Here is a 27,951-nt window from a genome sequence, read left to right on the forward strand (position 1 = left end):
GCACACAAACTCCAGGCTTGGTGCCCACAGGACCTTGTAAGTGATTTATATGGAACAACAGCCTAAGGAGTGGCAGTGATGACAGGGGCTAAGGTGCTAATTCCTGTACAGCAGCGGGGATCTTGACTTTCTGAATGGTATGGGGAAGGCCAGGAAAGGCTTGAGCATTTCTAGTTGAAACCAGGTTACAAAGTGTTGGGCATGGCCCAGACCAGCCCATAGCATTTGTCATTCTTTTGAAGCTTTGACCTTCCACCTTGTTGCCAGACTGGTTTAGGTCTCATCTAAACCAACTGGTTAGGAGGTCTGCCCTGAGCCTGTTGCACCACTGGAACAAGTAACCCACAGATGCAGGTTGGATTTAGGGTGGCATTGGCAGGCAACATCCATGCCACCCACCATCTGCCCCTGCACATGCTGGATAGGCAGGTGAGACTCTCTTTCTCCCTCTGGACCAGACAACATACATTATCAACACGCATGTGCCCATTCGTTGTATGTAGGAACAGCTTTGCCTCTTGGAGGAAGGAGAAGCTGAGAAAGTCCAAGCTCTTTGCTTCTCTCTTACTGCAGCATCATCTTTGCACTGATTATGTCCAAGAAGAGAAAATTCCTCCTTAACATTTCATTGTCAGTGCTATTAGCCAGGCTCATATTCACTTGGATTGGATTAATTCTTTCTTGTTTCAGGTGCTCAAATTTTTGTTCTTATCCTGGCTGTGCTCTACTTCTGTGTAGAGCTGACAAATATGATCTTTCCCCAATTTCTTTATAACTCCTTTCTTCCACACGTTGTGGATATCGTCAAGTTTTTTGCCACGCACAAAGTGAAACTCTTTGGATTTCCCAGTGGGATCACCTTGACACCTCATCTACCAAAATAAACTAAAATTTTCTTTCAAGATCTCACCCATATATTCCCCAAAGTTTCAACCTTGTGTCAGGTGCCGTGGTAAGTATCGGAATATAAGGCACAAGATAGAGTGGTGTCCTTGCCCTTATCAAGTCGCCCAGCAGGGGAGACAAATAATTAAGCTCTAGTTAAGTTACTTGCAATGCAACAAACACTGTATTCTGCTTTTGCGTTTGTTTGACTTTATTATTCTTTAAATTTGACATATGAAAATATAATATTTCAACAGTTCATGTACCTGGGAAACGAATGTACCAAAACTGGGATGATGATGATAGCTAGAACAATTGTGCAAATCCCCAATCTGCTATGCAGGGGAGTGACAGAATTGCAGAAAGCTGCCCCCGTACAACTTTGGAGGGCAGCAGGAGGGGGCGTGGGGACACCCAGGAAGTCTCTCTGGAACTTCGGTGTACGTTCAGTCTTACTTCGTTGCTTTCAGCACACAGCGCCCTACCCCGGCGTCTGCGCTGCTGGGGCGCGGAGCCAAAGGCGCACCCAGCGTGGCTCCGCCCAGGGCGCGCGGCTCGGCCGCCTCGGAACTACAGTTCCCAGAAGGCCGTGCGAGTCCGGGAGGGAAGCGGTGGCGGAGGCAGGAAGGGCGCCAGCTTCGGCGGCAGCTTCGGCGGCAGCTTCGGCGGCGGCGGGTGTCTGCTCGGTGGTCGGTCCGGCAGTCCCCAGCCCCAGGACGGAGGACGCAGTCCCGAGCGGCCCCGCAGCCCCGGGCGCTGGCTGGGGCGAGCCAGCGCCTCCGGCCGCAGGACGGGCCCGGGGCGGGATGTAGGGCGCTGGCGCGGAGGCCGCCGGCGCGGCGGGGACAGCGCGGAGGGCGCGCCGAGGATGGAGAGAGCGATGGAGCAGCTCAATCGCCTGACGCGCTCGCTGCGCCGCGCGCGCACCGTGGAGCTGCCGGACGGTGAGCGGGGCCGCGGCGCTGGGGGCGCCGGGGCGGCCGGCGGGGCGAGGGCGGGGCTTCCTCCGGCCGCGGTGAGGTCCGCTGGGAAAACGAACCGAAAGCTGAGCAAACGCCCACGTTGACTTTCCTTCCCCGGGGCTGGGGGGCTGGGGGGCTGGGGGGCTGGGCGGCTGGGCGGGAGCCCCGGCCACCCCTCGCTCGTCTCTCCAGACCGGACAGGTGGGAGTTTGCGGGAGGGGCCCGGGCAGTGCGGTCCTGCTGCGGGAAGAAGCAGGACAGACCGAAGTCTCTCCCGACTGTCCATCAAGGGTTTTTGGCGAAGGGGCAGAAATATCAGCCAGATGGCGGAACCCTGGATTCAGAAAACGTTCCAGTTGTGGGCCGTTTTACAAACGCTGCTTGCTGGGGCTAGAGAGGTGCTTCAAAAACAGTAGTGTTTGCTTTAAGCTGCAGGTGGGGATGGGGGAGGGGTGCGGGTTAAGCAGCTTTTGTTTTCGAAAATGTGGAGCACCATTGTATTTTGACAATGAACAGATAAATAAAAGGATGTCAATGAAACCAACCTGTACTCTTAAAGTGCTGTGTGTATGCGTATATACACTTTAAAATGCATGCCTGCGCTCTTCATTTATTCATCAGACGTCAGTGGGGCTGGGGAGCTTCTACAAAGAGGAATAAGGCGTGATCCCTGTGGTTCAGCAATTTTAGTTTAGTGTGCCAGGGTTCCCTCAGGACGGGTAAAACACTGGTAATAAAGAAGGTCAGAAAGAAAGCGTTTTCTTAGCAGCCTCATGAAATCAGACGTTTTAGTGACAGTGAGAGATCGCATGCTGCCCCTAAGAGGCTTTTGGTTCTGTATGCCCAAGTGAGAGAAGGGCTAAGGGGCTTATGGCTGGTGAGTTTTTAAAAAATACATGGTGTGTGTTTATCTTATTTCATTTTTTCCAAAACTTTCTTTGAATTTCTGCTAGAGAGGTGATTTGTTAGGGAAGGGAGGGGGACCTTGGGAGAGAGCTATCAAAGAAATGTGGAAATGGGGACTTTGGGGGTAATTCTCTTGGAGAAATTTTCCCTGGTCTCTACTTATGACTCAGAATACGGATGGTTTGTGGTGACTGTTTCTCAAAAACATTTTTGTGCTTGGTACTTTGCTAGTATGAAGTAAACTGAAAATAATCCTGATTTTAATAACTAGATTTGCAGCTTCAGCTTTCTTTCTCTTTCCTTCCAACTTCCACCTTTGAATCCATTTCTTACTTAAGAAATGGATTCATATTTCTGTGGTCATTTTCCACAGTCAAATTATTGGTATACGTTGATGAAGAAGACTGCTTGTATAGTTTCATTGACACAGCAATTTGTATTGCTTAGTTTAAATCTCATTTTTTTAAATAAATGCTATTTAGAAGACTTTGATAATGTTTCCTGGTTTTGAAAGTAATATATTTTCATTGTAGAAAATTTTGAAAAGGAAAATAAAAAAATCTGTTATTCCGCCACCCAGAAATAAACAATGTTAGTATTTTCTTTATTTCCTTCTATTATTTCTTTCTCTACCAGATTAAGATCATACTAAATATAGTCTTTTATTTTGCTTTTAGAAAACATGTCACGTTTTTTATATCTTTAAATATGCATGACTTTGTAGGATTTCATAGGATACATGCAACAAATGTTCAGTCTAATTTTTGTTTTTGTAGTAGATTTTATGAGGAGCACGATTGTACTCTTTGAAGTCTCAGTCTGCCTTTATAAATATTTCCTCAGGATTAACACATGGGAGAATTATAGATCTAATTAGATCAGCATTTTTAAGGCTCTGAGTATCCACCTCTCAGCTTACTCTTTGGAAAGTTCCACCAACAGTCTGAGAACCCCTGGAAACTAGAGTGATTGAAAATAAAACTTTTTCTCATGTTAGTAGGCCAAGTAGTGTCTTGCTTACATTTCTTTTTCTTTGATTATAATAAGTTTGCTCATCTTGTTCCTTTAATTTATCTCTGTCCCTAAGTTCTGATGAATCTTTTTGAATTCTCTGATGGGCTCTTTCGAGTATGTACGTGTGTGTGTATAAATATATTATATTCTAATTATGAAAATCCAGATTGTTGTACTTGCGTTTTAAGGGCTAAGCAGAAGTTCTGAGATTTCTCTAAATTTAGGAAATAATCAGATATTTATTCTGCCTTAGAATTCAGTGATTCATAATGATCTAATTGAAAGAAATTATTAAGGTTGGGATGTTTTTAATGAGCTTTTACTCAAGTTCATTACTCTAAAATCAAGTTTGTTGCGTAGGATTAAACTGCAGATATTTGATGTACCGAGTGAGATACTGGGTGGTCACATTTATGTTTCCTTGGGATGATGAAAAGCTGAGTATTACCACGAAGTAATGAGTGTGGCCTGTTGACTCATCCTGGGCAGGGCTGACAGGGATATTCTTGGGAGGGAGGAAGGAGGGGAAAGAAATTACCTTAGGGAGATGCATTCTCGGTGGACTTTACAAAGTTGGTTTACGTTGTTTACTTATGTGGAAAAAATACTCTCAAACTACTGCATTTACAATGAATGTAGTTTGTTTAATAGAATAATAGGACGTGAGCCCATTTTAGCATATATTTGAATCTTGATTTAGGATAATCATGAATGTTTCCAAAATCGCTTCCATGAGTCTGAGCTCCCTGTTTTTTAAGGTTTTCCTTGTAGTTGTTGAGTTCTGAAACTTTTATCTATTAATAAAATTTTATTATCTATTAATAAAAATGGCCAACATATCTGATAAAGTGAGAGAGTAAACTTTTCTTATCACTCTAAAAACTTTAATTATATGCCTTCCTCAAGGTATCTTCATGAGTGTGGAGAAGGAAGCCCCTCATGACAAGTTTTATTCTGTTCCTTCTTAGTATAGCGTTTCCTGGATAGTCTCCGTCTAGCACCGTGGCTGTGGCTATATTTGTTTCTTCATACCTTTCAGTGTAGGTGAGCTATATATTTATAAGGTTAGATGTGACTTAAAAAGTAAGATCCACATCTAATTTTATCTTAATAAACACCCTATACGTAAAACCCAGGCAAACCTTATGATGCTCACTCATGCTCACTTAAAATTACGTACTGTCTTGATTTATAAGTTTACATTCACAAATAAGGGCATTTCTTGTTTATGACTTTATTTACTATAAGGTGACTTAATTGAAATTATCATGGTTTAGATGTTCGGATTTTTATTGGGGTGTGTATTATATGAGGGATAAAGAATGTTGCCGTGCCCAGGGAGGCTGAAAGCAGTGTGTTTCAATGCCTAGTGGTGACTCACTGGTGGTTAATGAGAACAGTTTAGTGGTTGCAGTCAGCATTTAAAAAAATGAAATAGAAGAGAATAAAACAAATTAGAGAGTATTGCACATATTAAATATTGTGGACCTTTTGATTATGCTATGTAATGTATACTGGATGCACTGTAGGATTTTTATTGTTGGGGCTCTGCAGTCAGTCAGGTTAGAATTCCACTTAGCCCTTTAATGCCACCACCACACAGCTTGTTAGTGCTTCAGTTTTCTCTGTTGTAAAATGGGGATAATAGTGCCTAGTTCATAAGATGGCTATGAGGATAAAAGAAATGCTGTGTGTAAAGTGTTTAGAACAGTGCCTTTAAGATCACGATTTAAAACACGTTGGCTATTACTAATAGGATTCCTTGGTATTATTTTATTTTTCTATGTTATAGTGAAAGAATTTTGTTGCATCTGCATACTAAACTTGTGAATATTGACTAGGACTAAATTGCTTTTTGTGTATATACTCACAAATAGTAAAATAATGAAAAAACGTGAAGAAATGGTAATAACTTGTTTCTTCTCTCCTCTAAATACTTCAGTGTATTTCTTTTATTTTTTTTTTCTTGCTGAGAAAGAGTTGTGCTGAGCTAACATCTGTTGCTAGTCTTCCTCCTTTTTTGCTTGAGGAAGATTGGCCCTGAGCTAACATCTGTGCCAGTCTTCCTCAATTTTGCTTGTGGGTCACCGCCACAGCATGGCAAACAGGTGGTGTAGTTCTGCTCCCAGGATCTGAACCTGTGAACCTGGGCCTCTAAAGCGGAGCATGCCGAACTCAACCACTATGTTGTGGGGCCATCCCCAATATTTCTAAATATATATTTTTTCAAACGTAATCATAATACCACCATTAGAGCCAACACAACTAACAATAATTTTTTGTCATCAAATACTCAGTCCATATTCAGTTTTCCCCCTCTCAAAAATAGCTTCTTACAGTTGGTTTGTTTGAATCAGTATCCAGACAAAGTCCACGTTATATTTAGTTGATTCATCTCTTAAAACTCTTTTAATGATAACAGTTCCGCATCTTTTTCTTTTTTTTTTTTTTACTTTTTTAAGTAATTTTGGACTTGTAGAAAAGTTGCATAAATAGTACAGAGTTCCCATACACCCTTCTCCCAGCTTCTCCTAACGTTCATATCTTGTACAACCCTAGTGCAGTTATCAGAACTAAGGGATAAACATGGGTGTAATACTATTAACCACATTGCAGACTCTATTCGGATTTCATCAGTTTTCTCACTATGTCCCTTTTCTCCTCTAGGATCCAGTCCAGGATACCATATTGCATTTAGTTGTTGTGTTTTCTTAGCCTCCTCCAAATTGTGATAGTTCTTCAGTCTTTCCTTATCTTTAATGGCCTTGAGACTTTTTAAGAGGATTGATCAGCCGTTTTGTGGAATTCCCTGTAATTTGGATTTATCTGATGTTTTCTCATAATTAGACTAAAACTATGTATTTTTGGCAAGAATACTACAAAAGTGGTGTGCCCTTCTCAGTGGACCATATCAGGGGCTACATGCTATGGATATGTGTTATTTCTGGTGATGTTACCCTTTATCAGTTGATTAAGGTGGTGTCTGCTGGGTTCTTTACCGTAAATTTACCATTTTTCCTTTGTAACTAATCAAAATTTTGGGGAGATACTTTGATACTATGCAAATATCCTTTTTCTCCTCAAACTTTAGCTCATTAATTTTAGCATTGGTATTAACTTTCTGAGGGCTGAATGGGAGTTGTCAAGGTTACTTCTCTGTAAATAACTTATTAAAAATCATAAACCTCTAAAATGCATTGAATTGAGGAATGACCATTAGTAATATATAAAAATAAATTCAAACACGAGCTGAAATTTACATAAGTATATAATATGGCATCATAGATGTTGTTGACTATTTTTTTTTTGGAGGAAGATTAGCCCTGAGCTAACTGCTGCCAATCCTCCTCTTTTTGCTGAGGAAGAGGAGGGCCCTGAGCTAACATCCATACCCATCCTCTACTTTATATGTGGGATGCCTACCACAGCATGGTGTGCCAAGCAGTGCCACATCTGCACCTGGGATCCAAACTGGCGAACCCCGGGCTGCTGAAGTGGAACATGCGCACTTAACCGCTGTGCCACTGGGCTGGCCCCAGATGTTGTTGACTTTTAATCTTTTTTTTTTGGACCAGGTTTCTGTGACTTTATTCTATAAAAGATATAAATGAAAATGTTAATAGTGTAAAGTAATAAGTAAAAGTAAGTCTTTAATGCTGTTTCATAAAAGCTTCTAAAATAATTTCTTTTATTATAGTATTGGTAGGGAGCAGGTATGGTGTATATTTAATGTTTTAAAATTGTTTTAGCTCATATAACTTTAATATTCATATATACTTAAAATTCCTGCAAACTAAATATAAGTATGATAAAACAAAGTCATTAAACACCTCTTTGAAAGCAAAAGAAATTTCAGCTGTTAAAGGTACAGAAAATATTTGGTTTGTAATTTCCCCCTCAAATCCAGAAGCTAAGTACTTTTGTGACAGTGTACAGAGGACGAGCATTAGAAGGGATAAGAAATTCTGCATTGTTGTAAATTTTGCAGTACGTCTGGTATTCTGTACTATCCTTAACGTTCTTCCATGTCTTCTTCTTGCTTTTTATGTAGAGCTAATAAAACTCTAAAGTAGTCTTAAGTATCACCCTTTGGAAAAAGTAAGGAGATAATTCTGTTTCTGTTTTTTTTTTTTACTCAGATAATGAAACTGCTGTTTATACATTAATGCCAATGGTCATGGCTGATCAACACAGGTGAGTGCCTATTTCACAAATTTACACTTTTTGAGAAGTAGAAACTTTCCTGAATTTTGTGTGTACAGCCACACACACACATACACACACACACACACACAATTTGTATGTAGATGTTGCCCTATTTAGCCTCTGTTAATACTTTTCTGCCTGTGAAATAAGAAATAAGATTTCCTGGGGGCTGGCCCCGTGGCCGAGTGGTTAAGTTTGCGTGCTCCGCTGCAGGCAGCCCAGTGTTTTGTTGGTTCGAATCCTGGGCACGGACATGGCACTGCTTGTCAAACCACGCTGAGGCAGCGTCCCACATGCCACAACTAGAAGAACCCACAACGAAGAATATACAACTATGTACCAGGGGGCTTTGGGGAGAAAAAGGGGAAAAAATAAAAAATCTAAAAAAAAAAAAAGATTTCTCAAGATCTATATCAACCGTAACATTCTATGGTAAGAGATTTTCTAAATGAATAGGCAGATATTAAGTCAAATATTTGATTGGTCTCTGACAGTGAAAAAAACATTGTGATGATTTCTGCTGGAGGTCACTACTGATCTTTAGTAGCAAGAGGTTAGGGCTGAAGGACAACTGATTTCCGTAGTGTTCCATTCCATGGATGTTCTTTTTATTGATGTAGTGGTGATACTCTTTTTGCAGGGCACATGTGAGATACAGTTATCTGGCTATGTGATGAGACGTTTACCCCGCAGCAGACAGCTCTGCTGTGGTTAGCCATTGGGTAGTTTGCTATAATGAGAAGAAAGTGAAGAGAAACTATTTTGAAACAAGTTTAAAATATAAATGATTTTTTGCTTGAAACTTCCTGTCTGGTATAACTAAAACATGTTTTTGTCTGATTTTTCTTATTTGGCCAAAAGTAATATAGATAGGCTCAACTTCCTACAAGGGGAGCAGCCAGCCCTACTGTCTTTGTTTCTCAAGAATCTAGGGAGAGCTGAAGCCAACTTAGGTGTCCTGAGAGCAGGCCACACAGCCATAGCGGCAGACCAGGAAACCTTCAGCCCTAGTTTATAGGTCAGGGCAGTCAGTTTTGGGATGATGCTGTGCTGGCTACCATGCTACACTTAAGAGAATAGTGCCTTGATTTTAGGTTGACGTGGGACAGAACCTTCTTAATAATTGGTAAGAGTAATTAAAGAGCTTTTAACTTGAGTTATTTTGTTTGTTTGTTTGAGGAAGATTAGCCCTGAGCTAACATCTGCGGCCAATCCTCCTCTTTTTCCTGAGGGAGATTGGCCCTGAGCTAACATCCATGCCCATCTTCCTCTACTTTGTGTGTGGGACGCCTGCCACAGCATGGCTTGATAAGTACTGCTTAGGTCCATGCCCAGGATCTGAACTGGTGAACCCTGGGCCACTGAAGTGGAGCACGCGAACTTAACCACTTTACCACCAGGCTGGCCCCGTATTGTTTTTAAAAACCATCTCTTTAGTGTGATGACTTGTCTTTTAATTCTCTTGGTGTAGGTCTGTTTCTGAACTACTATCAAATTCAAAGTTTGATGTCAATTATGCATTTGGACGTGTGAAAAGAAGCTTGCTTCACATTGCAGCGAAGTAAGACTGAAGATATTTTGGATTAAAGTCTGGTCTAGAGTAATGATCAGGAAGCTTTGACTCAGTGTTGTCGCACAGTAGTTCTGGGAGACATGAGAACAGACGCTTTATTCTGTTCAGGGCTTAGTGTGCTATGCTTGCCTTCTTTATAGATAGATTGTTAACCTTGAGATTGGACTCAAGTCACATATCTACTGTCTTGGTGGATTCTAGATCTCATCAGAGGAGGTTAGGCATGGGGATTGTGTTTACTGGATGTACTTAAGAGGGTACAGTCATTGAATTTTCCTTTTATTCTACCATTACGAGATTTTATGTACCAACTGCATGTGAAGTCATTGTGTTTATATTTTTTGCTTAGGTTTGAGAATGGTTTTTATCCACAATCTTCCAGGGTGTAATCAATGAATTAGTTGATATCTGGCCTCCTTTCAGGATTTAGGTAGATGTGTCAAAATTAATTTTTCATAGTAAATTTAACTTCTGGAAGGCCAAAAAGTTGAGACTGCTCTATGGTTTCTTTTGTGTACTAATACTTGATTTCGCTTTATTTGAAGTTCTCACATACTTCATAGCTTTCATCGTAGAATGTGCCATTTTGAAAGTAAAGGATATTTACTGTTTGTGACAAGTTAAATCAAAGTGTAGTAAAATCAAAATGAACTTCAAAAACAATGTGTTTAATAGAAATTTTTGTTCTTTATTTAAGCTTTGTCAGCTGTGGCTGTTTTCTGAATGTATCTGAACTGTTTTTCATATTGTTTTAGCTGTGGATCGGTGGAATGCTTGGTTCTGCTGTTGAAGAAAGGAGCAAATCCAAACTATCAAGATATCTCAGGCTGTACGCCCCTGCATTTGGCAGCTAGAAATGGGTAAGTATTTTGTGTCCTTACGTAGCTTAAGTTGTGTTATCAGATATGACTAACAGTATTCAAGGCACTCTACCTTGATTTGGTGATTTTTTTTTTGTCACCCAATATTTGCCTTGGGAAGAGGCTCTTGGGTTGTTATATACAACTTTTAAATAACTAGCATATTTAATTTATTAAATTGTTTGCTGGTATTTTCCTTCTTGAAAATATATTTGTCAAAGTTCAGTTTTACTTGTATTATAACGACATTGTATTTTCTGAAAAGTGTAATTTTCACTTCCTTGTTTTGGTGGTGTTTGTCTTGCTAATCTTTGGCCACATGTAACTCCATGGCTTATTTTTCCAAATTGTTTGTTGAGTTGATTTTATTAATGGAATTAAAGACAGAGCAAATGTAGTATGCTCAGCGTATGTGTAATGATTTGAGAACACGCTGTACTAGAGTGAACTTTCTAGATAAGGGCCGCTTTCTCCTTTCTGTCTCAAACTATTTTTCATTTTAACTATAACAAAAAGTTTTCTAAATAAATAATGTGCTTTCTAGCCCTCCGTTAAAGTTTTTTTATTAAGTAAGTTTTTTCCTGTTAGAAAAGCAGTATTTTCAAAATGGGCATATGTTTTTGCCTCTTCCTGATAACTCCGGTCATCATTATGAACATCATTATGTTTTTCTGTGCTATTTTAAACTCTACTATACTCTTCATGGGTTTTTCCTTTTTTGGTCAAGAATTTCAGATGTCACATCTCTGTGTCTACCTCTACCACTGTTTTTTCATTTCTTAAAATTCTGTTGGAATGAGAAACCAGACCAAAGTGGTTGGAATTAGGTTTAAAATGAAAGTAAGTAGTTTTGATTTAGGGCTTGAGGAACATAATTTTTGAATGCTATAAAACTTCTCTATGAATGTATATTCTGTGTCTCTTCTTTTGATTACTCTTGAAAATACTTTTGTTTCCTGTTTTAAACTGGGATTCTAGGTAGTAGAGGTGGCAGCCTAAGAGAGATGGACATGGAGCTAAAATTGTCCATTGTGTCAATCTGAGGCCAAATTATTGCATTTAAGGATTAAAGTGGAACCGAAAAATGGAACACCATAGTGACGTCCAGGTTGCACAGGGGAAGACGTGGTCCTTTGACTGTCTGTGGTCTGCCCCACTTCCTGATTTACCACGTGACCCAGTTTAGTTGTCCACTGTTCTAATAGGTAGCAATGTGCTGATTAAACAATTGTTTTTGTAGTAATTGGCCACATCAGGTATGTTGTAGTGTGTCACACCCAAGGTCATAGAGTAGATGGTTCATTTCCTTGCTGAATTGATCTCAGGTCTAGATACATTATCCCAAGTGTTTGTAGGGCAGTGACAAAGCTCTTTGAAAAAGTTACATAGAAAAATATCTCAGTATTCTGTCTCAGCAACTGTAAATGAAAGGACAGATGGTGCACAGCAGAGATAAAATATCTACTGCCATTTAGCAACAGACTTAGTCATTTAGGAGACATTAGAGTTTTTTTTTTGAGGAAGATTAGCCCTGAGTGAACATCCGCCATCAGTCCTCCCCTTTGTGCCAAGGAAGATTGGCCCTGAGCTAACATCTGTGCCCATCTTCCTCGATCTTGCATGTGGGATGCCTGCCACAGCGTGGCTTGATAAGCGGTGTATATGTCTGTGCCTGGGATCCAAACCACTGAATCCCAGGCCGCTCAAGTGAAATGTGTGAACTTAACTGCCACACCACTGGGCCAGCCCCGATTACCTTTTTTTTCTGGCTCTCTTGAGGTATAATTGACAAATAAAATTGTAAGATATTTAAAGTGTATGGCATGATGATTTGATATCCATATACATTATGAAAAATTTCCTCTCATCTAGTTAGAAACACATCTGTCACCATCATCTCATATATTTATCTTTTTATATTTTGGTGAGATCATTTAGGTTGGAGGCAATTACATCTTAAAGGTAAAGAAATATGACAGATATTACGTGATTCACGTGGCAAGTCAATGAAGAGAAAAGGAATAAGAGTAGTTCATAAGCCTCACATAACATCTAATTTGGATGCCTTTCTGTTTCTGTAAATATTACTTTTGATACTCAATTCTTAACTATTTTGGTTTTTATTATTTGTTAAATGGATGTTCTGTCCAACTTAGAGGTGCTCAGTAAATGTTTGCTGAGTGACTTGAGTACTTGTTACTTCTGTAGCCACTAATGTTTTCAGAAATAGCTTCTTACTGTAATTTCTCTATGCGTTCCAGTTTGTCTAGACTGGAGCAGAAGTCAGGGGAATTCTGCCCCTTTTGCTGTTCCATCTGTTTTTTGGGGGGTTAGTTTTTTGTTTTGTTCCCTCGCTATCATTGTCAGATGGGTAGTGTATTTCTCTTGGCCTGCTTTATCATTTCTCTCTTGACCCGTTAATGCTGGGAGCATTAGTACTGAATTGCCTTCCTTTCCAGTAGAAGACCCATTAAGCTGCCACAAAGCACTTGGATGACTGGTCCCTGTGTCATTTGGGTTACCGTAAGCTTCCTATAATTGTTGCAGTATCTGGGCAGGAAAATACTTGCTTCCTGTACGGGAGGATCCAGCATTGGTTACAATTGCATGAGAATGTTGAAAAGGGAAGACTTCAGAGTTACTGTGTATCCTTAGGTTGCATATTGGTCAGATTTGAAACCTGATTTTTTCGGCTAGATTGTGAGCTCATAAAGGGCAGAGCCCGTGTATTAGTTAATATTTTAGCTCCAATTCTTAGCAAAATAGGTGCTCACTTATTGGGTTGTTTTGATTTACTCAGGTTCTGGAAAATAGGAATAATGACTGTTAGGTAAGAAAAAGAGGATATATTTCTCTCATATTGTCCTGTACCGTTTGCAGTTCATTTTGGGTGTGTGGGGCAACATTATGGATGCTGCTTTTCTTCAGCAGCTCTTACCCTAAACACTTCTTTGGGACTGTTTCTTTGGCTCATTCCCACCTAAGTGTTTATTTTGGTAATAGGCCAGTGGTCCATGGCAGGCTTTTGAGTAGGTTTTAGAAATCCAGCAATATGGTTACAGACACACACACACACAAACGTTTTAAACAACATGTTCATTTTAATAGGACAGTCTGGTCTGTTGTCTCAAGATTATTGAAGATTTATTTCCTAAGATTTTTATAACAATGTGTTAGATGAAGGAACTTTGTAAATGTTTGGACTTACAAGTTTGCTGAGAGCTTTAATTTCTTCGGTTATAATGCTGATTTTAAATGATATTTAACTTTATTTCTGATCCCAAAATCAAACCAAGAAAAGTAATTTGTTAGTTTTCTTTTTTTGCTGAGGAAGATTCACTCTGAGCTAATATCCATGCCAGTCTTCCTCTATTTTTTAGTATGTGGGCTGCCAGCACAACATGGTGGCTAACAGAGCAGTGTACGTCCATGCCTGGGAACCAAAATTGGCCCACTGAAGTGTAGCACGCTGAATTTAACCCCTAGGACACTGGGGCTGGGCCATAGTTCTCTTTTCTTTTGAAAGGCTTATTCAGTCAATGAAAACTTTAGCTATTGACTTATATGATTGATAATTTAATAATCAATAAAGTTTTGTTGAGTTTTACTGAGAGCACCTACCTATGCTTAGTACTGAGTTGGTTAAAGAAAAGTGATATAATTCATGGTGTGAAGAAATTTATGATCTAATTGAGTAAGGAGTAATATATACACGTATATACTATACGTACTATGTACTCTATATCGTATACTATGTATGTAGTATACTTGTATATATTAATACTATATATACATACTATATTATATAACATATGCATAATATATTATTACATGTACACTATTTTATATTTTATATGTATAACTGTTTACTTAACTAGATCATAAACCTCTTCATGCTGTGGATTGTATTGCCTTAATTCAGTACTGAGCATAGTCCAGCATGTATTTTAAATGTGTATTGTGTGTGTATATCATTTGCAGTTTTCAAACTGTGAGTTTTCATTTTATTATTTAATGAGGGGAAAATTGAGATGAATATTGAATAGTGACTAGGAATGGATCAAGCTAAGGGGAAACATTGTCAGCAAAATGAAATGGGTAGGCAATTTAAAAGGGGACAAAGGACTTGAATAGACATTTCTCCAAAGAAGAGATGAAAATGGCTAATAGGAACGTGAAAAGATGTTTAGTATCACTCATCTTTAGGGAAATGCAAATCAGAACTTCAGTGAGATACCAACTCACACTTATTAGTATGGCTATCAAAAAACCAGAACGAAATAAGTGATGATGAGGATGTGGAGAAATTGGAATCCTTGTGCTTTGCTGGTAGGAATGTAAAGTGGCACAGATGCTCTGAAAAACAGTTTGGGCAGTTCCTCAAGAAATTACAAGTGGAGTAACCGTATGATCCAGCCGTCCCACTTCTGGATATATACCCAATAAAGTAGAAAGCAGGGTCTTGAAAAATATTTGTACACCCATGTTCATAGCAGCCTTATTCACAGCAGCTAAAATGAAATCAACCTAACTGTCCAATGGCGATGAATGGGTATGCAAAATGTGGTATATACATACAATGAAATAGTATTCAGCCTTAAAAAGGAAGGAAATTCTGATGTATATGCGACAGTGTGGATGAACCTTGAGGACATTATGCCAGGTGAAAGAAGCTAGTTACAAAAAAGACAAACACTGTATGATTCCACTTTTATGAGGTACTTAGATAAGGCCAAATTGTAGAGACAGAAAGTAGAATGGTGGTTTCCAGGGGCTAAGGGGAGAGGGAATTGGGAATTACTGTTTAATGGGTATGGAGTTTCAGTTTTGCAAGATGAAGAGTTCGTGAGATAGGTGGTGGTGATGGTTGCACAACAGTATGAATATACTTAATATGACTAAACTGTACACATAAAATTGGTTAAGATGATAAATTTTATGTTATGTGTATTTTACCATAGTACAAATAATCGGAAAAAAATGAGTGGGGGGATGCATAGACATGAATTTTATTAATTTTGTGGTTATGTTTTTGTAACTCATCTTAGTATTAACTTTTAAATATTTTGCAATCTGGATGTAGGATACAACATTGAGGCATCGTTTTGCTATATCCATTCCCCTTCCATTGGACTTACATTGTCTTATATTTCTAGTGAAGATTGCTGTTCCAGATATTCAGTCAATGCTAGAAAGTTCTCAGAATTTTGAATGATGAATTTGTCCCAATGACATGGAAACCTCATTGTGCCTTTTCTTTATCCTATTATCTTTGAGTCATAGAAACAATTTTGTATTCTATTTCAAATGTTATAGTGTTTATTTAAATATTGCAGATATACATTGATACTTGCCATCGACTAATGTTGAGTGTACTTAATATTTCAGTAAAATAATTGTCATTTGTTTATTTTTCTGGGACCAGTTATCCGTGACTGTCTCTTTTTCTTTTTCAGGCAGAAGAAATGCATGAGTAAATTATTAGAATACAGTGCTGATGTCAACATTTGTAATAATGAAGGCCTTACAGCAGTAAGTGCTAAGAATTTTATCTGAGATTTTTAAAATACGTTTTAGAAATTAGTATTGAAGGTGATAGTAATGTAAAGTGTAGTACAAGTGTTTCTGCAAGTTACTTCTTTGTGATAATTAAGAAGATGCAGAATGGTTTGAGATAGAGTTCTCAGCTCTATTTTATTAGGGGAAGTTACGGTTCACCACATTGCTCCTTTCTCCTCCTTTTTAAGTTTATGACCTTTCATTTATTTTGAAGTCTTATTCCCTTAGCTTTTGTCACTGACTTTCAAGAGACTTCTTAGGAGCATCTCTGCTAGGGTGTGTTACGAGTTCATTATAGGAGAGCTGTTTTTCATTATGTCCTTTTAAATGCTTTTCATGTGTACATTGTAGGAAAATTGGATGGCTAGGCAGAAAGGAAAAGAAAGGAATGAAGGGAGTGATGACTCACCTGTGTTTCTGCACTCAGAGATAATCACTGTTAATATTTTGGCCTGTATCCTTTCAGACTTGTTATATCTTACTCAAAACTAGTATTTTTATTCATTTTGCCATATGACTTTCTTTTCAAAAAAAGTTAATGTATTTTTCATCTACATAGATATTATAGGGAGGTAGTGTGGGATATTTCTGAACAGATTGTTGAAATCCAGAAACGTTAATCAAATTGTCATTATTTAGTGGAGCATTATTTATTACAAAAGTAGAGATAAAATAGAATTATGTGATTATTGAGAAATTATTTTGAAGTCATGACAGAAGACGTTAAATTTTATCTTCCTGTATGTGAGGTGATGGATGTATTAATTGACTAGATGATGGGAGTCCTTTTACAATGTATATCAAATCATCACATTGTACACTTTAAAAATCTTATAATTTTATTTGTCAGTTATACCTCAATAAAGCTGAAAAAATTTTTTTGCCTTCCTTTGGTAGTATTTGTAGATATTTAATCTTTTATCTTTTGACTAAAGAATATTGAGTATTTATGTGCCATGCCAGTTTTTGAGGCCTTTCTGATTAAATTCTTTTTGGTGAGGTAGGGGGCTGGGGCATTAAAAACAGCTTCCCTAAGATTTGAATTATTTTGTGAATGACTTATTAAAGAAAAAGCTCAATCATGATTATTATATGGAATCCACAATTTCTGTGATAATCCTGATTTTTCTTATATATTAGCAATATAGCACCATCTACTCTGTAAAGAAAAACTGTATTCTGAGTATCTACAAGATGCTTAGTGATATTGTAGGTACCATAGAGGGTTATTAAACTATGAAATTGACAAAGCTTATCCTTAGGACATTATCTGGCATAGGCAAGATAAGATGTCTAATATTGAGGCTGGCCCCGTGGCTGAGTGGTTAAGTTCATGCGCTATGCTGCAGCAGCCCAGGGTTTTGCTGGTTCGGATCTGGGGCGCGGACATGGCATGTTGAGGTGGCGTCCCACATGCCACAACTAGAAGTACCTGCAACTAAGATAGACACCTATGTACTGGGGGGATTTGGGGAGATAAAGCAGAAAAAAAAAATGTCCAATATTAACATAATATGTTTAATCACGTAAGTTTGTATCTGCTAATTTCTCCCCTTCACTCTTGAACTTTAAGGGAAGTGGAGTAGAAAATTTTTAAAAATCAAATTTTTCTTTGAAAAATTATCCATGCATATATTTGAAGAGTGAAATTATTCTGTCAGGCTTATTATAGAACAGTCTCTACACTCCTGCCTGGGACCGACCTTGATGTTCTCTCCTGGGGCTGTGAATGGTGTGATGTGCCTCCTCCTCTTGGAAACTGTTCTGGCCCCCAGATTTGTTTCTACCTAGTCCCAGACCACCATAGTGGAAATGAATTCAACAGCCGGGCCCATTGACCCCATCAGCTGAAGCAAGATGAGATGGTGAAAATGTGTTGCTGCAGAACTGAACAGTTGCCACCAAATACGTGGGACAGTAAAGCCAGGGGCTTCTGAGATGGAAGAGACCTTCAATGGGGAGCCAAGAGTCCCAGGATTTTTCTCACAAAAGGAGAGAACGGTTGACTGCATGCTTTCTAGACTGGTCACCCTCACAAAGGACTCCTCATGTTTCTTCATTCATTTGTTCTTTCAACAGGAATTTCTTGAATACCTACTATGTGCTAGGCACTTCACTGGTGTGGTGATAGAGCAGTGAATATGGCTGATCTGATCCTTCTTGTCCCCAAACTTCCAAAGGAGACAGGAAAGTCTTCAGGCAGTGGTGACACAGTGTAATGAATGTCAACATAGGAGCCGGAGATGCTATCCAAGTCATAGGAGGGGACCCATCCTCACCTCGGGCATTGGAGGAGGCATCCTAGGGAAGCATCACATGGGCTGAGGCCAAAGGGTCAAATAGAAGTTAGACTGGTGGAAGTGGTGGTTGTAGGGTTGGCAGTGGGAGTCGGGAAGAGAGTTCTAGCTCTATGGAAGTGGTTGGCAAAGACTTAAAGCATGTAATTCTCTTCACCTTCAAAGTCACTCTTCCACTTTTTTTCAATAAAGTATATTCTATGCTTACCCATCCTGAATGTTGCCAAGGTGCATTGTCAAGGATGAGGTGGGGATAGAGCCAAACAAAAGAACAATTCCAAATGTTGGTGTCTGCCAAGGCTCCATCATTCAGCACCATAAACCATAAGCTCAGGGCTTTGTAGACTTTTCCCTGCCTTATTTATATTGCTGGTAGGGGTGAGGTATTTAGACTTGAGTTGATTTGTTCTGAACTCAGAATTATCAAAGTGAGACAGTAAGAGTGATGGAATATTTGTTAACGTGCCTATACCATCCCCCAACTACTGTCAAAGAATTCATTGCCTCTAACAGAGAGTTCTATGAGAACAAAGCAAAAGAACATCCATAAGAACTACTGAAGGCAGTGATGACTTACTTTACCCAGGTGGCAGAGTCAGGGTGAGATCTTTGCCTTATCTGTCTGGAAGAAATGGAGGAAATGGGCAGTGACTGCTAATGGGTGCAGGGTTTCTTTTTGGGGAAATGAAATGTTCTAAAATTGGTCGTGGTGATGATTGCACAAGTCTGTGAATATACTTTAAAAACCAGTAAGTTGTATACTTTAAATACAGCTTACTTTAAATGGATGAATTGTATGGCATGTAAATTATATGGCTTTATACCTCAAATAAATATACATCTACCTTATGATACCCTCCCCCTAAAAGAAAACATTCTCTTGACCTTCCTCCCCAGCCTCCAAACTTCTCACTCAGGAGTCACCTCCTCTCAACGGTTTTAATGGGTTTAAAAATTTTGTTTCCCTATATCTAAATAACATGCTAATATTGCTACCTTTTGATTTTTCAGTTTTAGGCATCACCTATTGACTTTCTGGAAGATAAGGTGATTGCTCTCTTTTTCAGCCACTCCCATTATCCATCCTGTACAAGAACATTTCCCTCATAGCCTTCAATCTAGTCATAATTTTAGTTAGATCATTTTTCAGTGTTTTCATTTTTTTTTTTAAGATTTTATTTTTTTCCTTTTTTCCCCGAAGCCCCCCGGTACATAGTTGTATATTCTTCGTTGTGGGTCCTTCTAGTTGTGGCATGTGGGACGCTGCCTCAGTGTGGCTCGATGGGTGGTGCCATGTCCGGGCCCAGGATTTGAACCGACGAAACACTGGGCCGCCTGCAGTGGAGCTTGCGAACTTAACCACTCGGCCACGGGGCTGACCCCAGTGTTTTCATTTTTTGTCTGTATAAAATTATTCGTAATTAGGCCAAGTAGTTTGCTGTAGTTACTTTCTTACACAGCATTTGCTTTTCATGTAGTTAATAATTGCGTTAAGAAAATTGAGATAACTGTAGATTCATATGCAGTTATAAGAAATAATACAGAGAAATCCTCTGTATATTTTGCCCGATTTCCCTCAGTGATAACCGTTTTCAAAGTTGTAGTATAATACCATGGCCAGGATATTGACGTTGATACAACCTATCTTATTCAGATTTCCCCAATTTTGTTTACTTGTATCCAGTTTTACCTGTGTGTGTATTAAGTTCTGTACAGTTTCATTACCCATGTGGATCCATGTGTCCACTATCACAGTCAAGATTCTGAACGTTTCTGCTTCCACAAAGATGTCTTGTGTTATTCTTTTATAACCACAGCTTTCCTCCCCTTCACTCCCAGCCTAAGCCCAGGCAACCACTAATCTGTTCTCCATTTCTAAAATTTTGTCATTTCAAGAATGTTGTATAAGTGGAATCATACTGTATGGAACTTTCTGGGATTGGCTTTGTATGCTCGTTATATTTTCTGTGTAGACGATCATCTCATCTGCAAATAGAGATAGTTTTATCTTTTCCTTTCCAATCTATGTATCTTTTATTTCTCTTTCTTGCCATATTGCAGCTTTAAAATTTTTTTAAGTTTTATGAGTATTTATTATTAATTCATTACCAGATTTTCCCTGAGCTTTGTGAATATCCACATAGTATGTATTCAGTACCTTTCATCTTCCTGATTAGTTTTGAAGGAGTCTCTTATGCAGACTTCTGTTTTCTCGAAGCTGAATCGGTTGACTTCTAGGCCTGCTTCACAGCTGTTTGGAATGTCTCTTCACCATCTTCCTGGAGATTGCTTTTGCCATTCTCTTGTTTTGGTTTTTTTGTTATATAGGTTCTGTGTCTGTCTTTCCTAATTACTATTCTGTCACTTTACTGGAGCACATTTTCTAGTAGTTAACTGAGAAAGGGTGCATGGGAGGTAAATTTGTTGACATTTTGCATGACTGAATATTACTTGAGTCTTTGAGTCTGATTATGTAATTGGTAATTTAGATGACTAAAATTCTAGGCTGGGCATCATTTTCCCTTAGAATTTTGAAAGCATTGCTTTGTTGTCTTCTATGAAACTTGGTGCCATTTTGATTCTTGATGGCTTTTGTGAAACCTGTTTTTTTCCCTCTAGAAACTTACAGAACCTACTTTGTCCTTAGAGTTCTGAAATGTCATGGTTATATGTCTTGGTTTGTATTAATTTTATCCATTTGGCTGGATAATACTGAGGCTCTGTCAACCTGGAAACTCTCATGAGAAATTTTCAGAAATTATTTCTTTGATGATTTCCACTCTTGTGTTTTCCCTGTTCTCTCCATTTTGAATTCCTATTATTTGAATATTGGACCTCTTGGGCTAGCCTTTTAATTTTTTGTTGTCTTTTCTCTTGTTTCTCCTTTTCTTTGTCTTTTTGTGCTTTCTGGGGGACTTCCTTAATATTATCTTCTAAGTCTTCCTTTGAGTTTGCCTGACTATCATAGTATTAATTTCCAAGAGTTCTTCTTCCCTTTTTTTTTTTGCCCTGTCCCTTTGAAAAAATAGTATCCTATTCTTGTTTCTTTTTTTTTTTTTTTTAAAGATTTTATTTTTTCCTTTTTCTCCCCAAAGCCCCCTGGTACATAGTTGTATATTCTTTGTTGTGGGTCCTTCTAGTTGTGGCATGTGGGACGCTGCCTCAGCGTGGTTTGATGAGCGGTGTCGTGTCCGCACCCAGGATTCGAACCAACGAAACACTGGGCCGCCTACAGCGGAGCGGGCGAACTTAATCACTCGGCCACAGGGCCAGCCCCTCCTGTTCTTGTTTCGAGGATGTAGTCAGTATGTTTTCTCCCTGAGCGTATTAAATATAGTTTTTTCTTTTGCAGTTTTTTTCTTGAATATTCATGGTTCCTTTTCTTCTCTACTTTTTCTTTTTTGTTTGTTTTGTGTTTTGTCTTTCAAATTAGATGCATTTGTCAAATGTTTGGTGGAACAGGGAGAAGCTGTCTGAAAAGTCTGTCTGAATGTGTGAGGTCTTTTCACTGGGCTTCAGTGTAGAGTGATCTGCTTGGGCATTTGCCTTCAGGATCCTTCCCGATGGTAGTTTCTTTGGCATTTACTCCTGAGCTGGTCGGATTCCTCAGAGGAAGCTCTTCCAAGTGCAAGGAGCATGTTAGCTTTCTGGACCCTGGGTAGAGGGGAAGGCTTTGGGATTTCAGTATTCAGTGTGTAAACATGCACTTGGTCTCTCTCTTCCAGCGTGATGTTCTTGCTTCAGCGTCCCTGGTGTCTCTTATCTAGAGACTCTGAAGCCTCTTGTGCTCTGCCAGGTTGGGGAGGGGCAGGTATCAGCCTTGCAGAGTAGGGGAAGGATGGGGATCTAAGGGGCTAAATCTTAATGTATGAACTTTCAAGTGATGTGTTTTTAGTCCCACGCTCACCCCTGCATGAGGAGGGTTCTTACTACCGGTTCTTAAGCCTTTGGGGAGTTCTGTGATCTGAATCACCTTCCTTCTTGGCTTTCTTGACTACTGGTTTAGGACTCAGCTTTTTGTTCTGACAAGTCAAAAGCATCCAGCTTCCAAGATTTGTTGCTACTATATTCTCTCCTTTTCTTTATCTTAATGGTCTGTTGTTTAAGAAAAAGTACTCTTCTGTCGTTTCAGTGGTGTTTGGGGAAGAGTAGACTGATGCATGTGTTCAGGCTGCCATTTTAAAACAGAAGTTTGATGATAGATTTTTTAATGGAAAGAGGTCAAATAAAAAATACATGAATGTCATAGTCCACAGTTTTAACATTGATTATCTTTGAGTGATAGACTTATAGGTGTTTTATATTTTATATCTTCCCTATATATTTTATTATTTATGTATGATACATGCATTACTGGTCAAATACCAGAAGTAAAGAATATGACACCTACTGTGTTAATTACTTTTTAACTTGTTTGCTTCTGGGGAAGGAAAAATATCCATTATCTTTTCTCTAGAGACAAACTGTGCATAGAGTCCAGGGTCATCAGAGAAGCAGAGTATTTGGTGATCCTAAGTCTAGGATACTTAACTACTTTGAACCATGAAGCACTTGGTTTTGAAATAGATGGTGGTGTAACCTACATCTTGATGCATATTTTTACCCCGTTAAAAAAATAGGAAAAAAGTATATGTGCTTAGATTTTAATATTTAATATGCATGTGCTCAAAGTTGAGAAATAATAGTGTTATTTATCTGCTGTTTTTATATGAAACACTCTTGCACAAATGTTAAGTAACTAAATGGCTGCACAGATACACTGGCTGGCTGTGAATGGGCGGACAGAACTACTCCATGACCTTGTACAGCACGTCAGTGACGTTGACGTTGAGGACGCCATGGGGCAGACGGCACTGCATGTGGCCTGCCAGAATGGTCACAAGACGGTAAATTCAGCCATGAGGACTTTAAATTAAGTTGCATGTGTTTATTTTTGAAAACTTGGAATTCATGGAAAGTTTTTCTCTGCATTATTTTGGAACATGAAACGTCATAGCAAAATCTTGTAGCATTTTCTGCATCATATGGACTTCTGATTAATGTATTCTATGTGGATAAAAGGAATAGAAAATAATGCTTTTAAATCTGTTTAAAATATTTGTGATTTGGATTTCAGTTTTATTTCTGATTCATAGATTTTCATATGAATATACTAACATTTTTCAATGTAGTATGTTCACATAATTTTGTTATGTTTATTCTGTTCTGTTTTATCAAATAACTTTTTCGTATTTTATTTTTTACCTTTAAACCTCAGTTATTGGCATTAGATAGTGAAGAAAGTGAGCACCAACATTGCCTGAATAGTTCAACTTGGATTATCATATTTTTCTGTTGTCTTGGAATATGATGCAAGTACTAGAGTGGTGACAGTTGTATTCTTTCTTACTTTAGATTTCTAAAATCATACATATGTTTTGTGGCAATCCTTTTCTGTTATTGCCATATATAAACATTTGGCTTTTGAAATTGCTAATAGTTTTCTATCTTGTTAGGAGACTTTGTTGCCTTATATGAAGATTGTTAGCTTAAGATTTTAGGTTAAATTTCTGCTTTGCTCTAATTTCCTATCCTGGTTACTTTCAGGTTTTTTTCCCCCACATTTAACATTATTGATAATAGAATGTTACTTATTTACTTGCTAACCAGAACAATAACAACAACAAAAACCAACCGACAATGTAAATCACCGCCAACAGCTACAAAGATGCAATGTTTGTTTGTTTGTATTGATTTTTTTGTACACACTCTCTATGAGACTTTGTTGAGAGAATTTCTAAGTGGAATCTGGATTTCCATCTCTGCAAATTTTTTTTCCTAAACTGGGTTCAGGATGTAGGATTCTACATGTTTAGATGCTGTAGGTATGACCTCAGTTCATGATTCTTTAAGATAGTGAGGCCAAGATTGACACTGTCTTATGTTTATTAAGAGTTGGAGAAAAGGAGGGATGTAGGATTGGTTTTTTCTTTCCTGGAATTTCTTCTGAACACCAATGTTCATTTTTATTTTTTTGTCTTTTGTCATCTGAAAACCAACCCAGTATTCTTTCTCATCAGTTTGTACTTCCTCAGAGTCAACACTATTGAATTTAAAACGTATTCTGTGTGGAAAAAAAAATTATCTGAAATGTCTTAATCTTGAATGGCCCAGGATTTTAAGCAACTGTTGCATATTAGTGAGTGAGTCCTGCTGGTAGCTCTCCTAGGACAGAAAAGCACCTACTTTAATGTAAACACTCTCTGCTATAACAGATGAGTGGAGTGTTGTTTACTAAGATTGCAAACCCTACCTGTTGCCCAGGAACTTTTGTAGGAAAAAACTGGAATTCAGATTAGAAATGATCTACAAAAGCTAATTTTAGCTGCCTGAGTCAGTGAAGAAGCAAGAATTACAAAACATTTGTTCAAAGCATGGGCATTACAGACTGCATTAAAAACTTAGAATTGCTTTCTGAAGTTATTGAAGAGTAGTTAGTATAAGTATAATATATTCCATATGGTTTACAACCTAAAGCAGGTGTGGTAAAGTAAGGGAGAATGCCTCATAGTCAAATGCCTTTGAAGAATTGTATTCTCAGAAGATTTATAAGAGAGCCTGCCTTCACTGTGGTGATGAGTTTCACAGGGTGAGATTTTGCAGATATAGTAGAGGAGGAAAGGTACAAAAAGTCCTGGTGACTTGTGGTTGATTGTATTGGTGAGTGAGATCCCATCCCGTTACAGTTGGTCAATTATAGTTATCTGCAAGGATCAAATAAAGAGAATGTTTAACACTATTTTCTGAATTATTGTATGCATCTTAACTCTTTCTTCAATTAGGGCAAGAAGGAATCTTGAAAAATTAGTCTATTTCCTAGCCTCCAGGCTGAATATACCTGTAAAAGTCTGTGTTGATAGTTGTGTTCATATTATCTCCATCTCATAATTACTCATGTATTTCTGGGACATGTTCAAATCTCAGTGGGTTAGCATATCCTTTTATCTTGAGTTGGATATGATTTACTGGGCTATGAGATATGATAAGTTATTACAGGGTAAGGGATTATTGATTTTTTTTAACCCTTTGTGTATCTTTCCATAAGTTGAACACTGAGTCTAAAATGCTTTGTCAGGTATCCTAGTGACTTATTTTAGCAGCAAGTGAAAATGGCCTTTTCCTTGTCTCAAAGTAGCCAGTTGTTGCATAAATTCATGAAAAGGTCTTCAGACTTGTGTCCATGTAGACGTATACCCGTGCACATAGGTTTCAAGATTTTATTTTATTTTTAAGCTTAAAAGCTTGCTTTTTGATTATATTTATTTTATTGAATAAAATATAAAACATAAAGAGGAAAGAAACTCCATTTTAAAATATTTTTAAAAGCATGTCTGTTCTTTTTAAATCAAAGAGGCAGATATGATAAATTCTTTACATTCTACCTTCTAATCTCATTTTAGGATAGATCTCAGGAGTGCATTGAAAAGATTTTGAGCAACTGGCTAAGAGTTCTAAAGCTTTGTAGAATTTATAATTGAGTACTATATTCTTGCATCTGATGACAAGAAATGCTTTTCAGATTTGTGTTACTTTTTTTAAAGATGAAAGATTTGGAAAAAAGATGATTTTTTGTCATAAGTAAGAAATCGAGTAATCTTTGCCCTGGTTTCATAGAGATGCATCTGTTTTGTTGGAGGTAAACTGAAATAAAGGTCCCATCGTCCTCTTGTTGGAAGGAGGCGGTTTGGGCGGTTGAAGAATGCATTCCTACCGTTTTTGTCCTGCAACATAATAGCACTATGATTTTGAACTACTTCTATTTCTATTTAAAAATGATCAGATGAAAGAAATGGTCATGACTCCTTAGTAATTTAATTTTTAACTTTCCTTACGTTAGCTGTTATTAGCTGTACAATACCAGAATTATGCTTTGTCTTTGGATATTGATTTAAAAAAATCATTTCAGAGTTTGGTTATTCAGCTGGCTTATTATACAGTCTTTGACGACTTTTTCTTCCCCTCACCTTATCTACCTCCTAAGGTATTTTCTGTCTACTGATTACATAATTCAGGAAAGTGCTGTGAACACTTTGGAAAACACGTAAGAGCCATAATAGTATTGGTACTATTACTGACGTTATTAATGTGGATGACGTGATTCTGCAAGAAAAGTACAGAGAGCATTATCTGGACCCTTAATTCATTTCCTTTTTTTCAATAAGCTAGGCCTAGAGTGTTGTTTAATTTTTAATCTCAGTTTTAGAAAGTGTAGTAAAACCTATTACTATTCTACACAGATATAATTGACTCCAATTTTTTGGGGCATAAACTGAACTTACTTTTTGGTAACTATTTTCTTTGTCATTAGTTCTTTAAGATTTATTAATGTATTGAATTGCCACAAATGATTGATAACTGTTTTCCTGGAATAGCTTGGATTTATAAACCCTAGAGACCTATCAAATGGTTTAATCTCAATTTATGTAAGTTAGAGTACACAGCAGGATTAGTTTATGAATTCACTGAAAAAAGCAATTATCAGAATAAACTTTATATTGTTAAATTTGTATAGCTGAATATGAAGCTTCACAAACAGTCTAAAATGGTAGTTGAACCCTGCTTAGAGTAGATTTAAGCTCCTGAAATTTAAAAGCAGTTGTTTGACACTGGTGTTATAGACTATCTTTGCTAGAACTGTCTGGGTTTTTTACTGAAATTGTAGCCTTTTGAGGGAACAGTGCTCACCCACATTGTCAGCTTTCTTGATATCTTTAGCTAGCTCCCAAGCTTTTTATCCAGAGAATTACAGGACAACCATGCACACTTAATTGAAAGCTTTTGCAAAAACATTAATTGGATTCAGCCTTGAGGCACAAAGGTAGACTGACTAACATTTCAGAATGTATTTTTAGAATTAAAGAATTTTGTTTATCCTAATGTTGGAATTCTCCCTTAATCACTTCTGGGAAATGTGAGCAAATAATGGTTCTCCTATTACTGTTATTTTTCTAACACAACTGGATAACATTGATTTTTGCTAGACATTACATAAGGGTTCAAAGTCTTGATAGGTTTAGGTGGATGGTTTCTAGAGAAGACCTGTATAAACCCGTGACTGATTAGTGAGTTGGCCATTATTCTTATTGCATAAGTTATTTTTGCATTGCTGTTAAGTCATGTCATCAGGATTATTTTTAATAAAAGATAAACAGAGATGCTTTTTTGTTGTTGTTTGGTCTTCTTTTAGCAAATAATAATACCACAACTGAGATTTTTACTTGTAGTTTTAATAGTGAATATCTATTCCATTTTACTTTGATCAGTGTTGTTTAGAGAGTTGACATTGATAAAGTAGAGCTGCTGTGGGTTTCTTGCTTTGTAATTTATCAGTGTATTGGGCACAGGTGGTCTTGGTTAGTCACTGCCTTCAATTAAATGACTTTTGAGATTGACCCAAACATTAGCTTTGTGCATTAGTTTTCCACTCAGGATATTGTTTTATCACTTGAAAGGTCATGAAGTCTGTTGAAAATGTGTTATTTCTTCTTCAGGGTTTCTTGAAGGCTATAGGAAAATTCCCTTTCAATAGTGTTATTTCAAGGTTCCTCCCCTGCAGTTTCTTCTTCTGTGAAGAGGAAAGCCCCCATTGTAGATTATCTGGGAATAGGAGAATAGTTTTGTTTTTTGTTTTTTGGATTTTTTTTTTAGGT

General features: G+C 37.9%; 1 protein-coding gene across 3 annotated transcripts in view; it reads left to right on the top strand.

Annotated features, from left to right (window-relative positions):
* Positions 1-1,531: 1,531 nt before the first annotated feature.
* HACE1 (HECT domain and ankyrin repeat containing E3 ubiquitin protein ligase 1) overlaps positions 1,532-27,951 on the top strand; it is a 103,911-nt gene continuing 77,491 nt past the window's right edge. For 2 of the 3 annotated variants that reach the window (XM_046676546.1, XM_046676548.1), the window contains exons 1-6: positions 1,532-1,829; positions 7,907-7,961; positions 9,445-9,534; positions 10,302-10,406; positions 15,863-15,938; positions 23,017-23,148. In XM_046676546.1, the coding sequence (XP_046532502.1) occupies positions 1,754-1,829; positions 7,907-7,961; positions 9,445-9,534; positions 10,302-10,406; positions 15,863-15,938; positions 23,017-23,148 (534 nt within the window). In that variant the 5' untranslated portion in view covers positions 1,532-1,753. The remainder of the gene's footprint in view (positions 1,830-7,906; positions 7,962-9,444; positions 9,535-10,301; positions 10,407-15,862; positions 15,939-23,016; positions 23,149-27,951) is intronic. The other variant, XM_046676547.1, reaches the window with a different exon arrangement.

This window comes from Equus quagga, chromosome 11, assembly GCF_021613505.1.
Source record: "Equus quagga isolate Etosha38 chromosome 11, UCLA_HA_Equagga_1.0, whole genome shotgun sequence".
Taxonomy (NCBI): Eukaryota; Metazoa; Chordata; class Mammalia; order Perissodactyla; family Equidae; genus Equus; species Equus quagga.